We start from the raw sequence: 22,301 nt of genomic DNA, 5'->3' as shown, positions 1-22,301 counted from the left end.
CATTTTTTCGCCACACAATAGGATCTTCAATGCTGCCGGGTGTCTTGAAAAATGCTTCTTGGGGTGTAGGACGCATATTCTTAGGAGTCAATGGTGTTGAAGAAGGCTATTTGTTTAAAAAGAAAAAAGAAAAAAGGAGACAAACCAGTTCAAGTGTGGGGTTTTTTTTTGCCTCTTCAAAATAATTTTAAACTAAAAGAAGTCCTGAACTGCACAGAAGAAGAAATGATGCAATGATACCAATACTGATGGAATTGGATTTTTTTTTCTCTAGAACACCAATCCAACTAGGAGCTAATCTGGTTTGGATATGCATTAAAATGAGAACAAGTGCTGATCAGTTTGGGGAGGAGCCAGAAGCTGCATTTATTTTTTGTGATACCTCTCCCAGCTTTTGAACAGTGTCTAATGCAGAGAAAATGCATTAAGATATAATTAAAATGAACAGTTAATGTCTACTTTAAAACAAGAAAATCTAACAACATCATTTAAAAGGAAAGAATTAATGCAGAGGGGACAACATTTTAACAGTTTAAGCAGACATGTTTTTAAGCACTGCCAATCATATGAATCTTACATCCTCCATTAGACTAATACAGGTATTTTGCTTTCTGACCTGTTGCAATTTCAGAAGGGTGACTGGCTGGCCCATGCAAACTGCTGAATCTGCTTTGACAGAGCTGCAAGCAGATCCTAGAACAGAGCTCAGCTGTACAGCTGAATTAATTTGATGGTGCAATTCCCGTGACTGTATCTGTGATGAATTTTGAGTAACAACTGCTGGGGTCCCAATGAAAACAGGTGCTGTAGATGTCAGGCCAGGCATACTAAAATTCATGCATGCAATGCTTGGGAAGGAGCCAGAAGGTGCAGAAGAAACTTGGCTTGTTGCTGCCGCCGGAGAATATATAAGAGGGAATGGTGCCAACGTTGTAGATGGAACCATCATACAGGGAACGTTAAGTGAAGGCAAATGGCTTGAAGGTAGGCTGGCAGGACCAGGAGCTTGGCTGGCAGGAAACAGGAAATTAAAACCATTTAATCCTGGAAAGAACAGAAGCAGATATTGCAATTAGGAAGATATCCAGTGTCTTTTTCTCTCAAGAAGTGAGGTTTAGGAATAAGTTGAGATTAATTGACCACTATTAACTGTTTGCTTTTTTTCCATATCATTTCAGACTGTGAATTGGAGTCAGGAGATAGAAGTGTTTATAGCTGCCATTATACAACACAGGCTGGTATCTAAAATTATCATGCTCTGGAATTCAGAGAATGTGAACACAGTATTTAAAAGGCATTAATAATAATAATAATAATAATAATATTTACTTATATACCCCGCTCTTCAGCCAAGGCTATCAAAGCAGCTTACAATTTGTTAATTAGACATTTAGACATTTCCATGTCCTCAGGCTTACAATCTAAAAAAGACAAGGGATCAACTTGCTAGCACTTTCAGAAAGCAGACTGAATGACCCAGAGGTAGATGATGTGACTCCTTTTATTCACATTCTCTCAGCCTCTAAAGAAAGTATGTGGGAGACAGAACAGTCCCCTTTCCCTTCCAAAAGAGAAGGACTGATGGTGTAGGAATGGATTTGGGCTATAGTTCTAACTCTTTCTCTTTCTAAAGGAAGACCAAGCATGGTATTCTGATGGAACAAACTTGTTTGTCCCCAGCAGGGCAAGAACAGCTCTAGATACAGGTCTACTGGTAAAGAAGGTTTAGGTTGGAGAAACGATACTGGGAAAAGATTAAGCCCTCTTTGCCCAATGCTAAATCAAGAGCTTTGATCACATCTCTCCCTTATCTATTGTAGTTCTTTTAAAGTTGAACAATGTAAGTCCTGTACATCAACTATTCAGATGTATGTCAAAGTGAATCCAATGGGAATTACTGCCAAGTAAACATGTATAAAACTGGAATCAGTCTATTGAAATGCCTTGCTGCTATTATGTGTCATTTCTTTGGTTTTGACTTATGATGGCCCTATGAATGAGAGACCTCCAAGAGATTATTAGAGAGCCAGCAATGGCAAAGTGGTTTAAGCACTGGACTATGACTCTGGAGACCATTAACCATGGAAACCTACTGTGTGACCTCAGGCAAGTCGCACTCCCTCAGAGGAAGGCAATGACACCCCCACATCTGAGAACAAATCTTGCCAAGAAAACCTGGGATAGGTTAAGTTGGAAATGACTTGTAGGCACAAAATAACAACAAAATGGGAGGTGATCCTTGTGGAGAATATCTTATGGAAAATAGCACTGGCACTTTCGATAACTGTTGTCACTGATGCCCAGAGCAAGGCACCAGTAAGCCACTTCTAAATGTATTTTATTTTGAAAACCCTACAATGAGATTGAAATGTCAATCTAGGAATCAACCACTGTACTGTAAGGCATTGGCTTAAATCCTCTTTCAGTCGAAGACCCATTAAATCAATTAGATTTATCTGTTTTAATCCACAAGTTTTATCATTTTTAAATTATTGTAAGCCACCTTGAATCCCATATTGGGAGAAAGATGGGCCATAAATCCCATAAATAAATAAATACATTTGACTGAATGAATCTAGATGGATACAAGCCATTGTTTGAAAGTATATTCTGGTTAATGTTAAAAGAGTGTATTTTCAGAGAGGCCTTTACCAGCTGCAGGCTGTATACAGAAATACTGTGGTAGGGAGGGCTGTTTGTCATTTTCTTGTGAGGTTTGTTCATTTTCTTTTGTGTTTTCTTTCAGCTCTTTACTTCTGCATGGCCTGTCTTGCTCCCATACTCCTAAGGATTTAGCTGTGTCTTTTATGGCAGCTTCCACAGCAGTAGAAGTTCCTGATTTAAGCTGAAAGCCTCTCGGTTGGTCAAGAGGACTGCAGTTACGATCTGGGGAAGATTCTGTGTTCACAGGCTTAGTAGTCTTCTAAGAAAAGAACAAAGAGAAACACAAATCATCCTCCTTTTCTTAGAAATGCAGCCTTATGGGACCATAAGAAAAGACTATGGTACAACTTCTATCTAGCCATGAAAAGCTAAAAACTAGAGCTGATTATGGGATAAGTTACTCATCTGTTTCTGGATAAGAAACAATAAAAAAAACAGAAGACTGGATGCCACAGAGAGGGACTGTTATATTTTTCTTGCAATGACTTGGCCACACACACACACACACAGCTCCTGCTCAAAATTTGACTAATCCAAGAGTTCTTGGGGAAATCAATTTGGCATTCACTGAAATGACATATTGTGAGTATTTTGCTGTATTACACCGATTTGCAGTGTAGATGTCAAACTATGAAGGCTACTTTGTGAAGGAATATACACCTTTTTGTGTATACTGCTGGAAGCACCTATTGTATATACATGTATAAAGTAAGAGACTTGGGGGGGGGGTCAAAAATGGTTAGTCAGTTTGGCTTAAGCAGGGCTGTATCTACAGGGCAGACAAAATGAGAGCATTCCCCCTTCAGCTCCTCAAATTTCAAGAACTGCAGAGAATAAGACAGGAAAAACTGTTCACGCCTAAAACTCTACTATTTACTGTGTTCACGTTACCATGGTAACTTTGCTTGTTGCTCTCTTTCTTTGGATGCCTCAATTGTATTTCTAAATGATCATGTGAAATTAAAGTTACTGCAGTGCTAAATTTTTTTTTAGATTGAACGCAAATTTCATTTGAGGGAAACATTATTCCTTTGGCGTGGAATGCCCTCATTTTGCCCTCCCTAAAACTATTTCAAGAACCATCTTCCATTTTCCCCCATTGTGATCATGAGCAAGAAACCTGGAAATTAGCCTAACCAAGACTTCTCTTACCTTGTCTAGCACCAGTGAAATGGGACCTTCATTCTGCTCCACACCTTGTTTTTTTATTGTAGGTTCCTCTGTAGTTGAACTTGCAACTGAAGGCATGCACCTCTGAGAATTTCTCTTCCGACTGTTAACAGGAGACACAGAAGCATCTGATAGGCAGGGTAAATCCTGGCCCTTACAATCTCCATTTCCCTTTTCTTGAAGACTTTCCCTTATGAAATTGTCATGAAGGCTGCCACAAAGCATATAAAGTGGTGAAGATGGCAAGTAAATGAAAGGTTGACTGGTGAGCATAGTGGTTTTCCCTGTCTCTGCTTTGGAAGCTGATAGATCAGAGAGTGGCAGGGCTTGGTCATGTGTTTCACTGGGCAGAGACAGCTGTGACATGTCAGAGGTAGCATTTGAGGGGAGGCATGGTAAGGCCTTAAGATCACAGTCTGAATCTCCAGAAACAGGAAGAGCAGAGAAGGGAGAAATTATGCCCAGGGTCTTCGTGGCTTCCAAACTTTTACTACAAAGATGAAATAAACAGTTAGATTAGAACCATGGGACATTCAATTCTTCTTAGCCTCATCAACTCAAGCATCTAAGTTTGGATACATTATTTATTATTTGTCTGAATATTTATAAGTTTCCCTTCATCAAGAGCTATCAGGGTGATGAACAGTGAACATATAATAAAAATAAATAATGCAAACATAAAGGAACCATATTAAAAAAAATATAAAGGAGAGCCAGTGTGGCATAGTGGTTTGAGTGCTGGACTATGACTCTGGAGACCAGGGTTCAATTCCCAGCTCAACCGTGAAACCCACTGCATGAACTTGGGCAAGTCACATGCTTTCAGCCACAAGGGAAGGCAATGACAAACCTCATCTCACAACTCGTCAAGAAAATCACATGGTAGGTTTGTGCTATGATTGCCGTAAGTCAGAAATGACTTGAAGGGACAAACAACAACAACAACTATGAAGCACACAGGGGCAATTTGATAAACAGAAAGCTTTTGACTTGGCACAGAAACAATTGCAGTTGGCCCTCAGTATCCATGGGGCTTTGTTCTGCCCCCCCTCCCCTGGATACCAAAATCTGCCGATGCTCAAGCCCGTGGTGTCCCCAATGGTGGAACGTGCATGTAACTGTTCCACCACTGGGGCAGCCTCCATTGTCCCTTGGTGGTGTATGCATGCAGCTACAATGCCATTGGGGACAACAGAACTGAATGGTGGTGGGCTGTGTGCACATGCCACCACTGATATCGGTCACATGTGGGCTTGCCATCTGCGGTTGACAAGTCTGCAGATACAGAAGGCTGATTGTACAAGATTGGTATCAGTCACGCATCCACAGGAAAAGCATTCCAGAATAATACTTGCAGCTATCAATAGAAGGAATTTAAGGAAAATGTTTTAAGGACATTGAAGAAGAATGTCTTCTTAACAATGATGACTGGCATACAGAGAGGTATTCTTTCAGGCACTTGGGTCCTACGCCATTTATGAGAAAGCAAATTAAATAAGGAACTAGTGAAGCTCCCCTAGGATTGGTGTACAGTGGATCCTTGTTATACGCTGGGGTTTGGTTCCAAGATCCCCTGTGTATAACAAAATCCGTGTATGCTCAAGTCCCATTAAGTATAATGACATAGCAAAATGGTGTCCCTAATAAAAAATGGAACATCAAGGTAAATTTATACTTTTTTGGAACATTTTCAAACCGTGTATGTTTAAATCTGTGTATAAAAAATCCGTGTATAAGAAGGGCCGACGGTAGTATGAGCCTATCTAGTCATTCCTTTCAACATTCTGGCCATATTACATAGCAGTTGAAACTTTCAGGTTATTGCCATAGTCCAATCAGGATGTAAACAGAGCACGGCCAAACAAAGTGAGTTTATGTCACCTGAGTCTTCACTGAAGTTAGAGCAACCCATGCACCTGCTCCCTCAAGGAAAGTGAGATGACAAGGAAAAATAGAACTAGCTGTTACCAGCCTATTGATGGCATCACATTCTAATGATGAATTCACCCAGATATTAAAAATCTCCAGGGATAAGATGGAACCTTGTGGGGCCTCAGTTTAAATGCAATGAAGCTGAATAGAAGGAAAGAGCAAAGACTTTTATGGAAAAGCCACTGGCTTAATCTCAACATGACAGATGTTTCAACACCAATGAAAAATTCAACAGAGACTTCAGCAATCCCATTGGATCATGAAAGGAACAAGAGTCCACATCTGATTAGCCACTGCTGCCAGAATCTAGTCAATTATAGAGTAGCCATGTGGTAATAGCTGCTCTACCTCATGAAGTTCTGTGACTCATATGCTCTCTCTTGATTATTCATATTCATATACAGTGGTACCCCGGGATACGAATGCGCCGGGTTACGAATTTTTCGGGATACGAAAAAATCCCATAGGGATTTATTGCTTCGGCTTACGAAGGTTTCTTCGGGTTACGAAAAAACCGCGGCGCTATTTTCCGCCACCGGAGGGCAGCAGAGAGCTATTTTTCCATTAGCGCCTATGGGAATTCGGCTTACGAAGGTATTTCGGGTTACGAAATTAACCGCGGAACGAATTAATTTCGTAACCCGGGGTACCACTGTACTAAGTACAGTCCCCTTTCCTAACATGCATAAGATACACAAGAGTCATACTTGATAGATTAAACCAAGTATTAATGTAGAACATAGTTTTAATGGATTATCAGACATAAATATCAGCATACCTGGTGTCATCTTCCATCTTCTGGCAGCAAACAGATGCAAGATTTATCATTTTGGAGCAGTAATCATCTAAGGAATGAAGGAGGAGTGGAACTTTTCATTAATTACTATTGATGAAGCTTATTTTTGTACTGTTTGAAGAGCAGATGCACAAACATTCAGTTGGGTCTTTGCTGAGGGTTTAAAAATGGCCAAAAGTGAAAAGTCAAGGACAAGACAGTATCTTGCAATCTCTTTGATGACTATTGTCACAAGGAACCAGGAGCAGCTAATTATTGATTTTCTGCACTCTTATAACTCCTGTTCCTTTCCGCAGCCTCTATTTGTAGGCCAGCAGCATGTCTTTGTGTTAAAGCTATTATCTGACAGCTACATAGTCTCCTGCTTTATCTTTCCCCAATACTTCATATTATTGTCATCCTCTCAACACTGACATCTTGCCTTTTAAATGACTTTACGGAACAATCTATATAAAAATGAAGAATTCATAAATTTTGGCTGATCTTGGTGGTTAGCCAATTTGTATGCTTGCCAGGATGTTCTGCCATGGATCACTGAGCTTTGGAGGAATCCCAAGTCCCTTGGAAATACAATGTGAGTGCTAGAACAATAATCTGCTCCATTCCAGCACTCCAACCTATCTTGCACTGTGCTTCCAAAGTCCTAACTGGTTCTTGCTGAGTGTAAGAGTTGAGAAAGGGACCATCCTTTCTTACAGCACAGAAGGGCTGTTTGTCAGTTCTTTGGAGAAGCAAAAGGAATGATGACATGGATGAGTTCTCATAGGGGCAGTACAGACCACCTTTCAGGGCGGTCTGTAAGTGCCTGTTTTTGGTCCGCAGCAACCCAACCGCCTGGCAATGCCTAGAGTGGCTCCTTTTTGCAACGGTGTAAGGGCTTTGCATGACGTGTGGGCACTGTAACGCCCACACGTCATGCACACACACCGTCTGGGTAGGGCGGCACTGAAATGGTGCCGCCCGCACATAGTTGGTGTGCGGTCCCAAGCCCTCCTATTGCCACCAGGACATCCTGGAGGTGTGTACTAGGCCTTACTGAACTTGGGAGAAAGTGTGTAGGATTGTCCCTGAAGTCTTACTGTGCTTTAAAGGTGCCCAGATGGCTTGTAGATATAGTGACATGACATCTCATTCCTCTTCTCAAGTCCAAGCCTGGCAGAAGCACTAGGGCTTGCTACGTTCACCAAAGGAAAAGGATGCTCCATGGCTTGCATAGTGAGAAACTGTGGCCAAGGTTTCAGAGTGAATCCTCTGAATTTTAAAGCTCAGTTCTATTCTCTTGTAGAATTCTTACCCAAATGACTGTGAACAGCTTTTGGAACACTTAATATATCAGGCCCCCTCTATGCTATACACTGTGCCCCATGCAGAGATGGATCCACTGTCAAAGAATTCTAGTAAGACCTTCAAATCACTTTATAAAAACTTTACAGAGCTAAAGTGTCAAAGTACTGTAAATTGGATTGTTCCAGTGAATTCCATCTTACCAGCAACCATAAAATATTATTTTTCCCTTCTATTTAGAGGGCATTACTTTGTGTGCCAAATTTTAACAAAGGAAATACACCCTTGTGTAAGCTGATGGAGAGGAATGGATTTACCAAGAAATAAATGCATACATCTATGGATGTAAACTAGAAGTTATAGGTGGAGAATTGTTGTTAGAGACCAAGTTCTATAACAATTACCTTGCCTCCCTCTGCGTGGGCTGCTGGGCTCAGAGCTGACCTTCCTCTTGACCAAATCAAAAGACTGAACTGTGTTGAAGGAAGCATGACGTGACAACCGCTCTTTCTTAGCAGCACAAGCCTGGTGTGGAATATATGGTGTCCTTTTCACTTCATTTAAAGCAGCACAGGCTGAAAGGTCCATCTTTATGTCACCTAAATAAATGCATTCTTGTTCAGTTAGCTAGTCAGGGAATAAACAAATTTTGTTTATTTTACTTTATTTTGGATTGAAGTTCCTAGAATCCTCCATTAGCATGGCTAGTTGTAGTGCCCCCACCCCCCTGCAACAAAGGAATTGTTCTAAGCTTTTGAAAATAATTCAATTATTTTAGTGTTTTGTTGTGTACCTCCAAGTTGTTTCTAAATTATGGTGACCCTATCATGGAGTTTTCTGGGGTTAAGAGTGTGTTAATCACCCAAGGTCACCTAGTGGGTTTCCATGGCCAAGTGGGGATTCAAACTCTGGTCTCCAGAGTTGTAGTCCAACACTCAAAATTTGTGTGCTAAGGCTACTTATTTAATAAACGCTGTGGCCAATGTTCCACATCATGCTTCTGGAATGTAAATTTACACTCAACTAGTTACACAATGGTTGTGCTATACCACCCTTCCCTGGATGCAGATATTGGGCAAGTGTTGCATATATGCCAGTGTGACTGCTTACTACCCCACTGTGTAAGCAGAAACATGCAATGGCTATTCCTGCAATTATGATGAATAAAATGGTAGCTTTAAGGCAGTGACAAATAGTTATTCATCATCAAAAATGTATGGGAAATGGTTACACCTGAGGAACTCTGCTTACTCAACCATGAACTGAAAATGTCTGTTGCACTACAGCCCAAACAATAACTGCATGTATCTGGGAATTTATATGTGCATATGACACCTATAGGACTGCAGCCTCTCTGTGTCTGTCTATTGCTTCATTTTAGTATATAAGCTTGCTAGTTCAAACACTGTGTTTGTGTTTGCTACTTGCTGCCGCCCTTCAGCACCAGATCAGAGATGCTGCAACTACATGCTGTGGCCCTGATCCGGACTTTTCCCAACACTAAAAGGAATGGCAAAATGCCACTCCCTTTTCACACCGGAAAAAAGATGCCTTTACTGCCATGGTGGCACTTTCTGGCACTCCTTTTGGCGCTGCATCAAATCTGGAAGCAGTGCTGTGACACTGCCTGCCGTGCGGTCAGGTGCACAGTGTGATGGCAGTATCAGGGTGTGCATCATGCAGATGCCATGCCCCCACTAAGCCCTGAGGCCGGCGAATAATGCTGTTTTGTACACCCTCATAATTACCATTGTCTCCAGTGAATTCCACAGGGCCAATCCACTTGAAAGCTGGCTTGCGTCCTCTCTCCTCTGTTACATGTACTTTCTTTATGAGCCCAAGGCTTGTCAAAACATTGGCTATATCATACAATCTTCGTACCTTTGCTGAAAGGAAAGTCGTTTAAGTTCAAATGAAGACTACATTTAAATAAAATGCTAACTGCTCAGGCAAAATAAGTGCTACCAAAACCTTGAAAAATATGGGGAACATGTATTAAAACAAAATCCTTCTTAACTCTTTGGGGTGAGTAGATGTAGTCTTACTCTGACAAGTAGCTGGACTCTCTAGTGAAATTAACGCAGCAGATATGAAAAGATTTATCTATGAAGCACTAATACATAGTAAAGGTAAAGGTAGTCCCTTGACATGAATGTCTAGTAATAACTGCCTGCAGGGGGCGGTGCTCATCTCCTTTTCTAAGCTGAAGAACCAGCATTGTCTGAGGACTGCTCTGGTGGTCATGCGGCCAGCATGATTGTGCCAAATGCTGTTATCTTTCCACTGAGGAGTGGTACCTATTTACTTGCATTTGCATGCTTTCAAACTGCTAGGTTGGCAGAAGCTGGGACTAGTGATAGGAGCTCACCCCATTATGCAGCACCTGGGCCTTTTCCGATCATCAAAACTGGCATCTTAACCACTAAGCCACTGCATCCCAATACACAGTACTTGATAAAAAATGCCTAAAACCAATATTTTATATTGTAGTCCTTGAATACAGTCTACCACTATATAAGCTAGTCAAAAAACAACCAGACCTTGGACACATTTATTTTAATCCATGAGCACTGCAGTCTCTTTGAAATATATTAATAACCCAATACATGACAATAAATTTCATTTGGAGATGGTGCCATTTATCATTTTACCATCTGCTTTCATAATCATTTATCTTCAAGGCACAATGGCCAAGTATTCAGGAGTGCATACACACAACCTTCAACCCTAATTCCAGTGCATCCCAAGGTTTGAACTAGGCTCCTGTGAGACCTGACAATTAAGCTTTTGGAAGATACTTCCTTGAAGACTCTGTATCACCAAATATGCTATCTGGTTCTTCCTGTATGGCAATTATTCCCCTCAGCAACCAAATGATTATTCACCCCTCATAAATAATTCTTACTTTTAAACTTGCTGTGATCTGCTGTATCCTGGCTTTCTTCTATCAATATTTTTGCTGCTATGTCGAGAGTGACTATCTTGGTTTTGGATACGAGGAACAGCATGACAAATTTTTGGCTCATAATCCTCAATGACTTGTCCTTTCTGCTGTTTGCAGTCGCTGTATTACAAACACAATTCAAGTCTCAGCATGTTACTTCTATCACAGCCAGAAAGCATTATGAAACTTTCTCACGTAGGATTTAAAAAAGAAAGATTTCCTTGTTGGAAAACAGGGTTATATTTTATGAGCAGAAAATAATTGTCTGTAACAGATGGACAGTTGGACTTTTAACTCTCTTCTGGAAAGACGAAAGGACAATAAAATGATTATCTTGAGGAACTGCTTTGGAAAATGAGACATTCTGGACAGGTTTTATCTATGCAGAGCAGTAGAGCAAAGAAGAGTGAATCCAGACTATGGGGGTTATGTTTCAGAACGCTCCAAAATGGAGGTCAGCAAAAGCAGCCAGAAAAAGACCAAATGTAGGTGGACTGGGACAGTGAGAACAATGATACTAGTGGTGATTATGAACAGAGGAAAAAGGAAACTTGTCTTACAAGAGCTTTTTTTTTGGTACAATAATTTTGTTTGAAATTAAAAATGGCAACACATGCACTTCTTACACTGATAACAGCAAGAGTCTCTACTTTGCCAGTACTTAGTTAACTTACCAGACGGACAATCTGTCTCTGAGAAGTCAATCAACTGTCGGTCTTGGAAATCTAAAAAGGTATCTTTTTTATTCTCTCCAAATCTACACTCAAGGGGTAGCTCTTTATGTTGAAAATAAGCCATAAGTTCTTCATACTTTTGCAGCTCTCCTATTGCCTGGAGGTTTTTCAGAGTTTGACTCAAGCTATGGCGACCATGCCAACAATATTGATTCTTAGCCACTCGACTAACAAGATCAAGAGACTCCAGAACATTCACTATGTCATAAATCCGTCTGCGTTCAACTCCTGGATGCAGAGACAAAAACAAAACAAAAAAAGAGAATTAAAGCATAACCTCAATTTCCTTAGAAGATTACAAGTAATGCAGTTTCAGACTTCCAAAATGGTGAAAATAATTATACTTACTGGTTCTAACATCTACTAGGTATTATCAATACCAGAACATACACAACACATGTCAAAGAGCTACAATTTTGACTTGGTTGAAATGGATTTAGTTCACATAGATAGAAAAATAATGTCATATTACAACAGAAAATTGGTCCCTTAGAGACCACTTTCCAGAAAAGAATTGTAAGAAGCATTCCTATGTGTCACCTCTTATCACAATGTTTAAGATGAGTTACCAGCCTGAAACTAAATGCTTTGTAGATGAAGAAATTATCCCACCCACTCAACTTACCCACCGTGACTGTCAATCAGAAGAAAAAATTACAACTAATTCTGGCTTCTAGACAGTTCTAAATTCCTAGCACAATGGTATCCTAAAAGCCTTGACCATGACAACAGGGAACTAATATAGTGCTGTTGGGTTATATAAAGTTCTACTTTCTTTCAGGCAAGTCTGTTTGTTTCTAAGGAAGGCTACCAGATTTTACTTTCCTATTCTGACTTTGGATGAGGGGGGGGGGATTATACTGGTATAACTTTGTGTAGTATTCTTTCCTTGCTTATGTAAGAAAGTATCTAATACCTCTTCACATAAGTGCAGTGCAATAGCCTCACTTAACACTGTGCCACTCAATTTAGTGGTGGTCTGTGGGCCAGTGCTGCATCCTGAGCCATTAATTGCTGGCCCCTGTAGTTTCTGGGAAAGATACAAATCTGGATACAAATCTGGTACCAATCCCTAGCACATAGGGGAAATTACTGGTCACCCACGTCAGACAGCTTTAGATGCAATGGCTTAAAAGACTGTAACTGACCCTGGAATTGCCACAGTTGGCATAGTCTACAATCATGTTCAACAGAAATGGGTAAAATTTGGCTCACAGATAGCATGATTCCTCCCATGGTTTACTGTTCTCCCAAACTATAGGCTATTTGGTTCTTTCAGAAAAAAATGAGGCCTTTTACTGCCACCATCACTTTTGGAGACTGCAGGAACAATTATAAAGCAAACATCAGCTGTGGAGGTGATGTGCAGCTCGTATTGGTTTGGGAGTATTTAATGAGGTACTCTCACCCCCAAGAAGTTGCCCACCTTTGATGTACACAACTGTTTAAGAGTAACCCTATCAAACCTCAGCAAAACAATAAGGGAGCATACACTGGACTGCAAAGCATTCACTAAAGGAACCCTTTATCTTATTCATAATGTGGACAGTAACTTATTTGGCATGATTAATGTACATAAGAGCACATAAATGTGCATGATCATCTACATTTTTGTAGCTTTCTTTTTTCCTGGAGGTTTTCCAGCATCTGATTCTAACTATGGTAACCATGCCAACAGTATTGATTCCCAGGCACTTGGTTCCACTTTTGGCTTCAGCATGAGAAAGCCTATACAGATAACTAGTCCTTGTATGTTTTCACATGTGGATGGACACACATTATTTCTTAGTTCATTTAGGTGCATTTTAAAAAATAAATAAATTATATTAGCTTGAAGTTTTGCACAATGTAGCAGAACAACAGTCAAAATAAGAATAGGTTGTTGGATACAGTTACCAAGTTAATCAATGTCACCTATGCAAATACTTAAAAGGCAAGCAATAATCATATTGCATTAGAGCATCTGTTGCTAACTGTCTTCTGTAGAACTGAACCAATGTCCATGTAGTCATATGGTCTCTGTTCCTCTTCCTCCTCCCTTTCTGTGGTAAATAATGTATAACATTGCTTAGCTGAAAACAGCATGGGCTTCCATGAGACTTATTGTAACAGCATTTAAAAGTCTGTGATGATCCTTAAATCTGTGTGGAAATGTCCATAAATTATCCTTGTAAACCAAGGCATACTGCGAAACTGCACTGAATTCTTCAGAAAGAATTTAGAGCTGATTGTAATCTAGTAATATGCTGATGGGGCAAGAGAGTATATCATGCTTTGTACTAAAGCAGCCATTATCAAGCAATAAAAGCACTTAAGAATTATTACACCAACAATAACAATTGTGGACTCCTAGTTAGTCTCCCAGTATATGGAAGATGTGGGACTGCTGTCTTCTGGAAACATGGTAAAGTTATTGCTCTGACAGACATCTTTCATTTGACGTATGGCCTTGATGTGAGTAGGCAATTTACCTGAATACAAGTCACCCAGAATTTGTGTTGCAAATTTACCCACCACTTTTTCACCCTCCTGTGAAGATTTACATCCATGGACGTAACCATGGACTAAGCCATGAATGGCAGCATTAATGTTAATTTACAGAACTGTTTAAAAAAAAGGCACTTAAGTGTAGGTTGAGAGTTCTGTTGATACCTTGCCTTAGCAGCAGGTCTGGAATAGTAAGCATTTAGTAAAAACGACTTAGTGCTCTGCAGTTTCCTGATACTGTCACTTTTCATTACATTTTTCATTAAACTTGCTCCTGAAAAGGAATATAGAAATCTACGCAAACAACACTGTCAAAATTTTATTTTAAGAAAGTCTGCTGTATGAATAGTAAAAATAAAAAACAACTTTATACATGCATATTAATACCCATCCTTCATGAAGTCCTACTCTGTTGCCTGGCTGTGGTGCAGACGAGACCCTGGGCTCTTGAAGGCTGTGCCAGCAGGAGAGCAAGGTCTGATAGGTTCTACCAACCTGAGAAGACTTTGAGTACAAACTTAGCAGTAAAGTGCTTCTCTGCTGTCTGAGAACCAGCTTAGCTAAAAAAAGAGACCATCATCAGGCTGGCCACCAGCTAATGAATTGGCAACTGTTAACATGAAAAAAATGACTGTTTGGAGTATATGGTTGTGATTTGCACTGATCACATCATGGGTCTTCATGGGATATAAAGCCAGCTCAGTTAGATCTGTGCTGATTTACTTGAACAGAAAATGTAAGAAGCTGTGCTATATTAAGCAGCATGCCCAGCAGTGTTGCTCCAAGGTTCCCAGCAGAGGTGCTCCCTTGTTCTATTAATTAAAAAATTCCAGGGCTTGAAACTGGAGTTTGCTGCCTATAAACCAGGCTTTCTGCCCCATAATTTTTTAATTTCCATAGAACATCTTCTGTTATAATGAAATGTGCATCCAAGTAATTGCGTTTAGGTAATTTATTTACCTATGACAGTATGTATATGCACCATATATAATAGTTGTTGTGACCTGTAAGATTTCAAAACATAACATCCAGTTAAATATATGATGTCTGATTTAGTGCCACAACTGCACTTCTAGCAATGGGCACAGTACTTTATATTGAAAGTATCTCCTTCCCTGCGATTGTCAATAAATACTAGTGAGGAATATTTTCAGTCACTGTGTATATCACTGTGATTTTATGCCAAGATGTAAACAGAGTGACCACTTTAAAGTGATAGCTTTTGTTGTTATAATTTTGATAAAAACAAACAAAGAAAAACCACTCTGGTCCCAGCTACTATTGTGTGTATCGTGTGCATTTCCTTCAATCAGTTGTTTATATATCACTTTTGGGGATGCCTGAAAGTTCTATTCAGTCTGCATTTTTAGAAGAACTGTTCTAATTCAGATTTTCCATACTAATAGGAAGACTGGAATGCAAATTATACTTACTCATTATTTTACGCTGCAGGTCTTAGCTCACAAGAAAGGTACTACAATGTGAACTTAATGAATAAATGCATACCAAAAATAGTTCTATTTCATCAAAAGTGTGTTTCATGAAAAAAATGATCAAAACTGACTGATATTTTAAAAAATGAAAATTGATGCAGGAATAGAAGGGAACAGATTTATGAATGAACACATGTGTAAGGAGCCCAACTCATTGGGACTACCCATTCCTAACCCCTTTCAACTATGTTTTCTTCCACATTAATGCTTTCTAGATTTATTCTTGTAGACAGGCAACATAAAAACAATATACCAGCATCTTTGTTCCAGGATATTCCACTGAAATGGATGGGAAATGGTCAGGAGGAATTTGCTTAAGGCCTGTAAGGACTGCAGGTTAGTAGAGAGTGCCTTAAAAAGGCTACTACATAGTCTGTTAGAAATATTCCTTATTGCTTTCAGTATTATTTTCTATCATACTTACCAAGACTAGAAGCTACTTCATCCAAAGATATTGTTGTCTTTTCTGCAGATAAAGGGTAGCTAGGATAGCGGGCTAAGAACTTTTGGCACAGCAGCCCTAAGCTCTTCTGTTTTCTGCTGGGTCTCTGCTTTTCATAGTCATCAGCTATTCCATCCTCTACAGCATCACACTAGAAAAAGATGCACCTACATTTTAATAACACCATTACAAGTGCCACATATGTTTATGATACATTTGACCAATAGGTGAACAATGAATAATATTCCCCAATACTTAGACATTCAGATCCAGAAATTATATGTACCCAAAGAACAACAATTGTTTTGAGCAGTTGTCAGATCTCATTTTCTGCAAAAGATGCAACTAACAAAATTTGCTGTATTTGAATAATACTACCATTGTTATTTCAACAGGAAGCACTTTGTTACGCCACTGTATTTTGTACTGTCTGGAAATATAGTTCAACTAGTTTTGTCAGTATAAACTGTATAGTGTACCAGGTAAAAGTGTCCCTTCAAAGAATATGTTGTCTTGGCCTTAACACTACTGATGCCTGATTGTTTTGATTTACTTGGGATATACTGCTGGAATAGGCATTGAACAAACTCTTCATCAAGGGTTAGATCCACCTGGCATGTGTACCAATGTCAAAGCAATACAGTGCTACCTCGGGTTACGAAATTAATTCGTTCCGCCGCCCCGTTCGTAACCCGATGCATTTTGCAACCCGAAAAAGGCTTTCCGTTAGCGCTGGAAAGCCGCGCGTTTGAATTTCGCGCCGAAAAAAATTTCGTAACCCGAAAAAACCTTCGTATCCCGGAACAGTTTTTTCCAATCTAACTTTTTCGTATCCTGGAAATTTCGTAACGCGATCAATTCGTATCCCGGGGTACCACTGTATAGTTAACATGTCTCAAAAGGCAGCTAGCTTAATCAGTGACTCTACACATTGTTCATTTCCCTGCTTTCAGACTTCAGCTATCTTGTAAGTTTAGAAATATTTTCAGAAAACAGATTAATGATTTTATTAAAGGAAAACAAGTCAATGAGGTTGTCTGCACAAGCGAAACACAGCTCCATCCTGTTTTAAAATCTGTTTAAACTATGCACGTGGCCAAAATGAGAAACTGGAACAAATCTGTTTGCTCCAGTTCAAGCTGAAAAGTGCCAACTATCACACTGGTGTGGAGACAGGAAAGGGGCCAGGGAGCTGGCAGAAGTGACCAGGAGCAGGCACCCTAGGGTCAGTGAATGATGGGAGCTAGTTCTGGCCATAATTTCTTTGTAACCTGCTCATGAATTGATCCCACAAGTGGCCAGCTGCACAACTGACTCATTGCACATCCCATGAAGCCAAATTATGACTACAATAGATTTAATAAAAACATTAACAAACTGTTTGGTCTGGGGGGGAAGGGGGAAGAAAAGGGCTAAGTATGGGAGGCAAGCTCTATGGTCATGCTGTGCCAGTGTGTCACTGGGCACACCTCTAGGTCATATGGGCACCTGACTGATTGTGTGATCAAGCAGCTGCTCATGTGGCTGATGAAATGGGCTGATGCCTGGGTGTGTTGAGGGATATGATTGGTGGTTGCTGGTAGCATGCTTATGTGCTCATTCACATGTGCTTGGGGGTGCAACAAAAATAATAATGGTGCAGTGCAGCTTATAGTCCCACATGCTCCATATTGGTGGGTCCATCCTTGCAAGGAGGAAGCGGCAGTGTGGATTGCCTGTCAGTGCTCAGGCAGTTGTGAGAGCCGGTGGTGTGTTCAGCAGGTTCTACCTGCGAATCAGGAAATTGTAGAGGTAAGCTATCTTTTCCCCTCTGTCTACTCTGTGCCTAAGAGGGCCTTCCAACATAGGAACATTACAAAAATTGTGTATTTGTATAGGCCTAACTGTATTTGCAACTGCCTCAGTTCGTGTCTGATCTTGGAAGCTCAGCAATGTTAGGCCTGGTTAGTACTGTCAGCCCTCCATGTCCACAGATGTTTCATCCATTGGTTCAAGCATCAATGGCTTTAAAATATTTTGTAGTCATATAACAGACACCATATTACTAGGCCATTGTATTTAATGAGACTTGAGCATCCATGGATTTTGGTATCTATGGGGGCGAGGGTCTTGGAACCAAATCTTAGCAAACCAAGGGCTCACTGTGCTTGGATGGAGAACTGCCAAGGAATACCAGGTGCTGTAAGTTTTATTTCAGAGGAAATCAATGGCAAAGCACCTCTTGTTTCCATTGGTCTGAAGCTGAAATGTGATTTGTTTGTTTCTCCACCTTTTCCTGACATGGGACTCAAGGCAGCTTCAGGAGAAAGATGGAGAAACAAACAAACCACTTTTCAGTATTCCCTGCCTAAAAAAAACCCCTTTGAAATTCATGGGGCAATCAAGTCTACTGTAGGCATATGTGTGCACATGCACATTCAAGTGTATATTGCTTCAAAGGACAAGCTGTGGCTCTTTATACAGCTGAAAAGTAGATCCTCATCAAATCATATAAAGTAAATCTGAGGGAAATGAACACATATCATTACATGAAAAAGAAGGAAAGCTATGTCTTGTATGACTAAACAGATAGAAAATGTTACGTTTATGCAGATATATAGTTAAGTTTAATTGTAACCATAAACACATTCACTATGACAAGTCTCTTACCTGCAAGGAATCAGGAAAAGCATCACTAAATTCACTGTTCTCAATTGGTCTGAAGAGTTCTTTTTTCTTTTCCCTATCCCGCATGTCAGGACTAGCTGCACTAATAAGCATCTTGAGGTTAGCTGTGGGAGTCCATGGTTCTGTCAAGGGCTTGTCAGTGAACTTAACAGGTGTAACTGGACTTCCCTCAGGGGCAGTGCTTTTCTGCTTTGATAAATCAATGGGTTCATTTTTCATGGGAGTCTTTGGGGTCATCCGGGGTCGATCAAATATATTTTCCTATTGATAATAAAAAATATTTAAGAGACAATTAAGAGGTAGCGAAGTGACCAGTTAATGCTGCTGTTTCTTACACTAGTTTCCAGGTCCCAGCAACAATCCAAACTCTAATATCATAGCAAGCAATGGCTTGCTCAGTACCTCATGGATTGCATTTTGTTCCATGAGAATAAACAGGCAAAAACCTCACTCTTGAGACATGAAGGAGGTCATGTTTAGACCTAACTTCAAGTGCCCCTCACTCCACCGCTTAATTTTAGTCATTTTGGGGAATGAGTGTATGGCAGAAAGAAATGCACTTGGAACAACCTGCACCCACTGTCTATGACCCTAAACTCAACAGATGGAATATAAGGGAGTAGACAACTCAGGTCCAAAACACACTGCAGAAATAGTCCAATTTGAGACTGCTTAAACTGCCCTGGCTCTATGCTAGTGAATTCTGGGAACTAGTTTTGTGAGACAGAACTAGTGCCGCAATCAACTACAGTCCCTAGGATTCCCTAGCCCTGAGTCAGTGCAGTTAAAGTGGTCTCAAACTAGATTATTTCTGCAGTGTATTTTAGATTTCAGGCAGAATATAGACTCCCAGGGTTTTATAATCCATCTCCTCAAAATAGACCAACCCTTCAAAGTGACATGCCTTTTGCTTACACATATTCTACCCATACAGCAGCAGTGGGGACAAGGCTGCACAGTTCTGTGAATAAGTAGGAATGCTCAGTGTTTATGTACATCTGTATCTATTATGTGGTCACAGATTGCAGGATTCTGTGGTTACAATATTAGTGCTCCCCCCCCCCCCCCCCCATCATAGCATTAAAGGACAGAGAAAATAGTGATTTATACACTGATACACAATTGACTGGAGAAAAACCAAATTCCAGGTTCTGATGGCCACAATATGTGAGAAAAATACACATATTGCAGCTTTGCCTACTGTGTTCATAATATTCAGTACAATGAATATTGCCTCGCCAATTTCATAACCATATCCTGGCTGCTGGTTTTTTGGTCACAGCAGAACACTAACCAAGAAATTATGTCTGACATCTGTTCTAAGTGACTAAAAGAAATTCTTAGCAAAAAAACAATTTTTAAACTGTGGAAGACATAATGAGAATGCATATAAAGCCAACAAATCTTGATTAAAATCTTAACTGTTAAAAATAAATTGCCAATTTACTTAGTGCATGATGAGAATAAGAACCTGGAATGCATAAATGTAATGTTAAAGAAAGTAACCAGAGAAGCCAGAACTAATTTAGTTTACCAGGATTTGAAATTTTATTATTCCTCACAAAGCAGAAAGCTCCACTTTCAAACTTTCATTTATGACTTGTCTACATTAGCCCTATACTCTGAATTCTCCGGGGCTGGTGGCCGCATGTTTATGCAACAAAGGCAGGCAACAGTGGGCAGCTACCGGTCCCTCAGCCTCACTTCCAAGTCGCTTGGTGCCTTGTGGAGACCACAGAAGCCCATCGTCTTCAGCAAGTAAGGAGCCGGAGGTGAATTTGGGGGCCAAAATACTCCAGGGGCCGTCCAGAGTATTCTGGCAAATGTAGACAAGCCCTCAAATAAATTTCTGTCCCTCGGAGTTGCAGATATGTTTCAATGTGTGATGGCAAAAAAACTGTGAAGGAATTTTCTGCAATGAACTAACAGCTCATCCCTGATAAAATACATCACATTGGTCCATGTATTATTTAACCTGTTGGTGAATTCATCTGCCAAGGATTTAACACTCATTAACTTTGGCTTTTGTATATTCAGGATGCCATGCACATCAGACATCTCTGAACCATCTTAGACTTCTTGCACTGAACTCTGTGTTAATCATGTTTTGTGAGAGCTAGAAAGTCTTTTGGATGGTGCACAAGTAAATTTTCTTCTGTCCTGTTCATCTCTTATTAATCATGTCTATTTGTGACCCACCTTATTTTTGTTCTACAATGAGGAACCACTTACACCGCCATGTCAGTGCAAACTGCAGTGCTTCCTACTTAAATCTCAGAATGGGGAAAGTTTATGACACTGAAACTGTGCAGTTATTCATGGTAAAGCCTTGGCCTAGCTTTACTGAAAGAAATATATCACACCATTCAGTAGTCAAACTTGCATTGCCTGTTTGTTTGGCTAGTTTGAGAGATCTACTGTAGATAAGGAGTGACATCAAGAGAGTCAAATGTGTTTGTGCAACCTGAATAATATTTGCACTAGTAAGCAAGTTTGTATAAACATTTTCTCCCCTTACTATTAATAGCCACTTGCAGTAGCAAGCACTTTGGTACAAACATTCTCTTATCTATAACCACAATGAAAGTGTAGAAAATTGGAAGGCAACACGTACTGTATATATTATTTGCTTACTCATATACACTGATATATTTTTTCCTTCTGTTTTTTCACCTTGTCATATGCCACAAGTAAATTTCACCAATGTCTGGAAACTCTTTTTCTTCATTATAGATACAGCATGCCTGCGCCATACTCAGAGCCGCGATATGCAGTTTTAACCTTATATGGAAGGTTAAGCCGCTGGAAATACAATGGCATGTACGCAGCACCAAACACAGGAACACTCCCCCATTAAAACCAATGGAGATTGAGCATACATTTTTCCCCCCAGGGGGGGGGGGGGTGGCGGCGGACGGATGCGCTGCGTATGGCGAGGACCCACTGCATACTTGAGGGATGGTTAGTCCACTTCTTTTAAATCAAGATTATAATACCATTACCATGGAAATGCTGCTCCTTAGAGCAAACAGATTTGTTTTGCAAGAAGTGACTGGCTAAATGTTTTTTCCCTTTGTTTCAGCTTTATGAATGTGTGTGTATAGATCTGTGTTCATATATGACAATAATTTCCTGGAGAAAAGATGATCCTCCATTCTTCTCTTCTATCCCTGTGTTGTTTTCTCGATCTAGACTATACCTCTAAAGCTGCAATGGCAAAAAGAAAAGGCTTATTTATATTCTAAGCATTCTGAACTCCCCATTGTTCAGGTTCAGCGGGGAGGTTGGAAAAATCTTAAGCATCCCTTCCCACAACGCTAGTATTCAAATCAAACTCAGAACCCCACATGCAAGAATGTAATAAGGGTATCCTATGTAACATATAGAGTAATCCTTCCATATTCGCCGAGGCTAGGGGTGAAGGACCCCCGTGAATGTGGAAAAGCCACAAATAAAAAACAACAATTATACTATATTTGAATATAGTAATATAATAATGTAGAGAGATCTGATAGATCTTTCGAGATTGGCGGAAGAAAAGAAATTGGCAGCATGAGGTTTTGTGGAAGCAGACTTTGGTCGACAAAACGCATGCTGCCAACTCTCTTTCCGTCAGTCTCAAAAGGTGCTACAAGATCTCTCTACATTATTATTATTTTATTATTATTATATTATTTTATTATTTATT

General features: G+C 40.0%; 1 protein-coding gene across 1 annotated transcript; it reads right to left on the bottom strand.

Moving 5' to 3' along the window:
* Positions 1-958: 958 nt before the first annotated feature.
* On the bottom strand, positions 959-18,868 carry E2F7 (E2F transcription factor 7). Its single transcript, XM_042470800.1, has 9 exons — positions 18,596-18,868; positions 15,929-16,097; positions 11,465-11,752; positions 10,752-10,910; positions 9,595-9,732; positions 8,251-8,445; positions 6,545-6,611; positions 3,817-4,324; positions 959-1,044 (listed from the first exon to the last, which is right to left on the bottom strand). The coding sequence occupies exons 1-9, from the start codon at positions 18,848-18,850 to the stop codon at positions 1,039-1,041; spliced, it is 1,785 nt and encodes a 594-aa protein (XP_042326734.1). The 5' UTR covers positions 18,851-18,868; the 3' UTR covers positions 959-1,038.
* Positions 18,869-22,301: the final 3,433 nt, after the last annotated feature.

The sequence above is a fragment of the Sceloporus undulatus genome, chromosome 5 (assembly GCF_019175285.1).
Source record: "Sceloporus undulatus isolate JIND9_A2432 ecotype Alabama chromosome 5, SceUnd_v1.1, whole genome shotgun sequence".
Classification (NCBI taxonomy): Eukaryota; Metazoa; Chordata; class Lepidosauria; order Squamata; family Phrynosomatidae; genus Sceloporus; species Sceloporus undulatus.
This window is presented reverse-complemented; position numbering and strand designations above follow the sequence as displayed.

Bases quoted from the DNA above. Each gene is read 5' to 3' on its own strand.
- E2F7 (XM_042470800.1), bottom strand. From the start codon at position 18,850: ATGACCCCAAAGACTCCCATGAAAAATGAACCCATTGATTTATCAAAG. The intron at 11,753-15,928 runs GTAAGTATGATA...CTCTGCATCCAG, and splicing joins TGAAGTAGCTTCTAGTCTTG to GAGTTGAACGCAGACGGATT. The intron at 9,733-10,751 runs GTAAGAATTATT...CTTTCCTTTCAG, and splicing joins AGATCACAGCAAGTTTAAAA to CAAAGGTACGAAGATTGTAT.